We start from the raw sequence: 6,973 nt of genomic DNA, 5'->3' as shown, positions 1-6,973 counted from the left end.
AAAAAACTACACTTTATAAAGTAATTATACACGCAAATCTACAAGCCTTATTTACCAGAGTACCCTTAAACCTAAACTTATTTACCATAATGCCACTATATACCTATTTTGACCAATTTATACCACTTTATTTTTCAAAATACATCATAAATCAAACTTATATTATATATCAAAAATTTCAATTGAAAGGTCATCTTAAAATCCAAATTTATGAATTTACATCGAGTTATACTGGTTTAATCCCATAAAACCAAAATTTGTGATTGAAGTGACCAAAACTTAATCTTAAAACCAAAACATTTGATCGCACACCAAATTTTACCATTGGGATGCCATTTTGAAGCGAAAATCCATGAATATACGGATTCACAAACAATTTGCAACCAAAATGTTAAACCAAATCTCACGAAAAACTTTGCTACCAAAATGTCATTTTAAACAAAATCTCACATATCACTTTGCTATTAAAATGTCATCTTAAACAAAATTTCATGATTTTACACTAAATTTTGTTAGCAAAATGCAATCACAACTAAATCTCCTCAATCTCCTCAATTTCAAAAATACTTGCAAACCAAAATTAATTATCGAAATGTAATAATTACATGTTAATTTTGATATGTCTACAAAAAGTGTAATTCCAAAAATATCCACAAAATCAAATATATCTATCGACTCAACAAAATATCTAATAATGCAAAAGGTAACCCCATATCTTGATGATGAAGACAATTGATCAACCCAATGAACAAGAAAGAAAAGAAAGACTACACTATTAGGGACAAAAGACCCAAAGAATCGCTTAAGTAAAGAAATTTTTGTTTGAAGGGTATTTTGGTAAATAGGGCTTGTAGATTTGAGTGTATAATTACTTTATAAAGTGTATGTTTTGGACATAGGGGTAGTTTGATAAATTTGGAACTTCCAAGGGCATTCTGATAAATAGACGAACTTCCAAGGGTATCTTGGTACTTTTCCCTTTAAGATTTGGTATCACATAGCTAATAAAATACATTTGCAAATTGCTCATTTCTTTGCTCATGCATGTAAAGTCTTGTTGTTTTAAGATTTGGTGTCACATTGCTAATCAAATACATTTGCAAATTGTTCATTTCTCTGCACACAATGTCATAACAATTCCTTGTTATAAGTTTTGGTTTCATTACAAAAAGCTTTCTGATTCCCTCCGTTCTCCAAATTTCCCAAATCACAGCTCATATGAAAGTTTTGGTTTCATTACAAAAAGCTTTCTGATTCCCTCCGTTCTCCAAATTTCCCAAATCACAGCTCATATGAAAGATTTGGTTTCATGACAAAAAGCTTTCTGATTCCCTTTGTTCTCCGAATTTCCCAAATCACAGCTCATATGAACCCAGAATTGTGACAGTTACCGTGTGTGATAGAGTCGTTCATAAGTTATGTCCATTAGTCATACACCTGGCATGTGTCCTTTGAGCCTTGATGTTCTCATATGCACAATGAGGGGGCATTAATAATTATTCTTATTAATGCAACCTATTTCTAAAGAGTTACCCATGTGTTAACGTTTCCTTTCAAATGTCCTGCATACAAGCAGGAATAGATCTTTCATTCTTCTTAATCACCATCTAAAATTTCTAGGATTAGGTCATGGTCATCTTCTTTGATAAAATGTATTTATATTTTTCTAAATACATCATGCATGAGTGTCACTGAGAGCAACATGAAAATGAAAATGACAACTGAGGCATGGCTCATTCACATTCTGTCCGCGCACAAAGAGTAAATCTGAGATCAACAAACAAAAAGAAGCAACTGTTTATGCGTGAGGGAAGATTAGGGAATTATTTCATATAATATATACAGTAACTGTGTTTTACGACTTTATTAACTGATAACCTTGATAAACGGACAGTTCCAGGTTAAAATTGCAAAAGCCTAGAAGCCAGCCCTCACTACACTTTTGCTTGTGAATAATCACAATACTCCGGCGTCCTAACAATGAAAATTTCATCACCAAGTCTATCTTCTCCATACACATCTTGGTTGCGGTGCCAGGACCAAAGAGCATGGGTAGAATTATGCACCTATATTGTGAACAGAACACTTTAGAGAAAGAAAGAATGAGGAATAAAAAATGTTTGTTCTACGAACTCTTATGCTAAGACTAGCTCCAATTCCCTCCAATTTCCTATTCCAGTCCATTTTTTCACTGATTGATATTCCAAACCTTTCTTACATGAAAGTACCTCCAGAATACTACACCAAAACTATACTGGGAGATTAGTTCTAATTCCCTACTCAAGCCAGCCTGGTCTATTCTTAGAGAAAGCAAAAAAGATTAATTTACTATGGTTCTAAGAACTCCTACACTGGAATACATCCAATTCTCTATTCATGAAAATCCTCTATTTTTTCCCCGGCTTATATCACAAAATATTTCCACACCACATTACCTCTAGTATACCATGGCCAAAACTGCTGTCTCTAAGGGCACTCCATTCGGGTTGTCTATCCCAACAATATTTTCCAGCAGCAGGACCAGATGTAAAATTGAAAGTACATATCCCTCCATACTCCGGGGTCAAATCCTCAGGTGAGGGACATTGCCCAAGGTCATCCGCATGTGTAACATCTACCTGTTCTATGTTCCCACCGTCTCCTACTGTTATATACACCGGGCCACAAGGATCCAGCTGATAGTTATAAACTCGATTGCATCGCTCATATGCGTGAACCTGCATAAGCTTACAGTGTAAGATATATCAACATTCAGTTTCCCTTATTGAGTTACCTTTTCCAATCATTTGATATTGGATGCAAAAGAGTTTACGTTTTCCAATGATCTATACTGGATGCAGAAGAGTATTATTTCCAGTCATCCCTAATGGATGCAAAAGTGTTTCTTTTTTATTATTCCTATTGGATGTGAAAGGGGCTTTTTTTGCATCATTATAATGGACGAGAAAAATATACATTCATACATACACACATATATACTCTTTTATCATCATATGTAGTTATTAAAATTTGAAGAAGGGATTAGGATGCTATACATGGCCAGAGAAAACCGCATCTACTCCATATTCATATAAGAGATCTTCCATTTCTAGTCGCATGCATTCAACTTCACGATAGTGGGATCTGTAACTGTTGTACCACGGTGGATGCCACACAGCTATTAACCAAGGTGTTCTCAGCCGATCTACCTTCTCCAGATCCGTTTTCAGCCAATGGTATTGATACCCTGCTTATCATTTAGAAGTTTCAGGTCTGTGATCCATACACAACTATTCAAGTTCACTATGTTTCTACATAACATTTGAAGCAAATGTACATTTATCTCAAAATGGAAATGAGAAGGAATACATGACCCAAATCTCAATGGCATGAGAAATCAACCATTGATGAGAGAAAATGAAGGGTCTCAATCTCGATGGCATGAAAGATCAGGCACAGTACCTGTGCGATTATAATCGATGTAGCCACCGAGCATGATAAAATGAATACCACCTGCATCGAATGAGTAATACAAACTAGTGCTCGAGTTACTCTCCTGTCCTGGAACGGCAAATCTAGCTTTGTAGGAAGCAAATGTGACATTTCCTGCTTGTGGTTCTATTTCATGGTTACCTTCGATGACCATCATTGGCACGTGTGATGTTAAAGGCTCCATGAACCTATAATTATTTACAAGTATGCTATAAGGAAAAATGTAACTTCTCAAAAAACCAATACAAAGGCTCCATGGCTCTACCCTACAAGGATAATAACTGCCAAAGCAATCAATATAAAGGCTCCATGACCCTACAAGGCAAATGACTTGCCAAAGCAAAATGCAAAGGCTTCATGAACAATTGTGTGGAAGTACCAAAAGAAAGCAAATAACTTCGAAAAATAATCAATATTAAGGTTCCATATAGTATGCGCCTTTAATAACTTACAACAAAAACAAAATAACTTCCCAAAATAATTGATGCAAAAGCTCTATTAATCTATAGATATGTACAACTTCTACTAATGTGAATAACAATCAAAATCTCTCCCCAAAACAATCAACGTAAGGCATCATATGGCATGAACTGTATGTACAAGTATTGCAACAAAGCTAAATACCTTCTCAAAATAATAAATGTGAAGGTTCGATCACCTCAATACACATATTACTCTAACGAAAATTAATGAGGTTGGAAATTACAATACCTTCCCCAAGCATCCCAATGAGGTTGATACGTCTCATGGATAGGTGTATCAGGAAATGTGCAGCTGTAACATCGTGCTCCTCTGACCCCAGTAGTAATATAATTATTGGCATAGCTTAAATCTCCTACCAGGAGTAGTAAGGAGGGATTGTTTCTTTGGATATGATCGAAAGTGGTGGATGAATTAAAAGTAAGACCAAGATCCCCCACAAAGGCGATTCTTGATGGGTAGTCATTATCGGCAGCCACTGCACCAGGCTGTGGAAATGTTGTGAATTGCTTCTCTTCACTCAAGGCATGTAAAGAATGATCTCCACAAACATAGAAGTATGTTGTGTTAGGAGCTAATCCTGTACATCAGTCCAAATGCCATTTCATTGTTCGGGAACCTCATAAAGTTGAGAGAGAGAGTGTGTGTGTGTGTGAAATATAATATTCACATTGATAAATGGCAAAATGGAGATGTGGAAATGTTGTGAATTGCTTCTCTTCATTCAAGGCAAGTAAAGAATGATATCCACAAACATTGAAGTATGTTGTGTTAGGAGCTAATCCAGTAACATCAGTCCAAATACCACTTCATTGTTTGGGAACCTCACAAAGTCAGAGAGAGAGAGAGGTGAATATAATATTCACATTGACAAAGGCAAAAGGAATCCAAGACAACAACCAAAATGTCTAAAAAAGCCCAAACAACTTATGAGAATGAAGTTGCTGACATAATGTCATACATGATATTCAGTAAGCTAAGGAAAGAAAAATGCTGAAGTTAGAGAGGAAGTGATGTGTTATAACTCATGAGAGAGAGAGAGACCAACCTTCAAGACGAACATGATGTATGATTCCAGACGTGTAGTTTAATAAGCCCTCGTAGGGATAGATTTGGTTGTAAATTAGTGCAGTTCCTGTTGCAAAACTTGTGTAATTACCACTTTGAGTACCATAGTAAACCTCACTAGCGACAGTGGTAGGATCAAGAGGTGTAACTTGTGGTCCAATCTGAGCATCTCCTGTGTCATGGAAACAAAACAATCTTTGAGATTATCCCTCAAAGTGCATAGAATAGTAAAAATCCACAACAGAACTGTATGGACCGACATATATTCATAGCACCATATTGTGTCTGGCCACACCTGCCTAACAGCTAATGGGGCTCTCTCTAGGCTTAATTTCACTCCGCAATCGTAGAGACACGTAGCCGCATGAGAGAGTGCTTGAATAAGCAACAAAATCAATACAGATCTCTGGGCTTACCTTAATTGATTTCATAATCAGTGGTATACATACTTTTAAAAAACAAGCCTCCCAAATGCAAAGTGCACATAAATTTAGTTATGATGTGATCTGTAAACTCAGTTACACATACAGCATAACAGAAGCATCATGAACTCTCTTCTAGCCTTAAATTGACTTAATTATCTAGGTTATCCATATCCTTGTAAGATGAGCAATGCTTTACTTGACTCGATAAACTTGGTTAACATATGCTCATTATTGAAGCATCTCCAACATAGATACACAGCCATCCATTTATATTCATCCACCCATATATACATGCATCATGCACATCCATACATTCATCACATATTCATCTATCCATACATAAACCCTACATGCACATCCATACATCCACAGCCGTCCCATTCACATATATTCATAAATGTGAATACACATACATGTATCATGTCAGCTAATACAAAGCGTTGATGATGGCAATAATAAATGACAATTTGATAAAAGTAAATTTTGGAAATGATGAAAAATGAATGTTTTTGTGATCCATAAACACACATGTACATGTACCATACCAGCTATTTAAACAGCCTTGATTATGGCAGAAGCTTATAAATTTCGTTGGAGCTAAAATTTGGATACTGTAGACAACTGAACGTACCAGTGATCCATGAGATCCACATGGAATCGGGATTGGATAAAGCAAGGGCGATTTGTTCCGGAAAGATGGAGGGAACCCGCTTCACGAGACGAGGGTGGGAGTGAGGGAGATCTTCGCTACCGGTGCGAAGAGAAGGATCGAAAGACACAGTGATGGGTTCAAAGGGTCCATCCAGTGTAGTTGGGATGTGGGCATCAACACTTAACATACATATTGTTGACAGCCATAGCCATAGCCATAGCCATGGCCATGGCCATGGACAGGGGTGAGGAAGATGCAAGTAGAGGTTCTTCATTTTCATCGTTTTCTGTTCTTCCTGTTCCTGTATCCCGCCATCCACTGGAAGGAAGAAGAAGTGTTAGGAAGGGAATTCTTTCGATCCTACCGCACGTCGCGGTGAGGAATATTCCGTAGAATGTCAGGAGGGAGATTCTAAAGCCTTTTCTAAGTAGTACTTATGGATTTAAACAGAGCACCTCAATACACCTGCTCTGGTTTTTGGAATTTACCAGAATACCCCTTAAAAGCAATGGATTATAAATTGTAATTTCATCAAGATAGAGGAGTCTACATCATCGATCCCGCCATGGCCCTTGGGCGATTGACGAGGAAATTTCTATAGAATGCACGAGAATGTTTCTACGGCTTCGGATTGCCTATATGTTTTTGTACAAATCACCCACAATACCTACCCCCCTACGTGTTTTTGCCATCCCCGAGAGAATACTGTTGACATTGTCTCTGTAATTGCCATTGCACTGCTACATAATCACCACAACATCCCCCAATGCTTTTTTTTTAAATCGCAAGAAGGCCTTTGTATTAGAGAAATAATAAATGCGTCGATCCTGTCGCATGAGGAAATTTCGATAGATAACATGAATTGGATTTCGGTTGT

General features: G+C 36.9%; 1 protein-coding gene across 3 annotated transcripts; it reads right to left on the bottom strand.

The window, feature by feature from the left end:
- Nucleotides 1-1,705: 1,705 nt before the first annotated feature.
- LOC147862903 (purple acid phosphatase 23-like) lies at nt 1,706-6,480 on the bottom strand. 3 transcript variants are annotated; one of them, XR_015529943.1, is made up of 8 exons: nt 6,076-6,480; nt 5,000-5,191; nt 4,183-4,531; nt 3,442-3,659; nt 3,036-3,226; nt 2,436-2,717; nt 1,863-2,066; nt 1,706-1,767 (listed from the first exon to the last, which is right to left on the bottom strand). XR_015529943.1 is itself a non-coding variant. In XM_087321277.1 (7 exons), the coding sequence occupies exons 1-7, from the start codon at nt 6,374-6,376 to the stop codon at nt 1,935-1,937; spliced, it is 1,665 nt and encodes a 554-aa protein (XP_087177403.1). In that variant the 5' UTR covers nt 6,377-6,480; the 3' UTR covers nt 1,706-1,934. The 3 variants fall into 3 exon arrangements, 1 of the variants encoding a protein (XP_087177403.1); XR_015529942.1 differs by having other exon boundaries at nt 1,879-2,066; XM_087321277.1 differs by having other exon boundaries at nt 1,706-2,066.
- Between the last annotated feature and the right edge of the window lie 493 nt (nt 6,481-6,973).

The sequence above is a fragment of the Azolla caroliniana genome, unplaced genomic scaffold (assembly GCF_043228905.1).
Source record: "Azolla caroliniana isolate FFs.n. ecotype wild unplaced genomic scaffold, voAzoCaro1.0.p SCAF_6, whole genome shotgun sequence".
Classification (NCBI taxonomy): domain Eukaryota; kingdom Viridiplantae; phylum Streptophyta; class Polypodiopsida; order Salviniales; family Salviniaceae; genus Azolla; species Azolla caroliniana.
The sequence above is the reverse complement of the archived record's forward strand: the minus strand, read 5'-3'. Positions and strand labels throughout refer to the sequence as shown.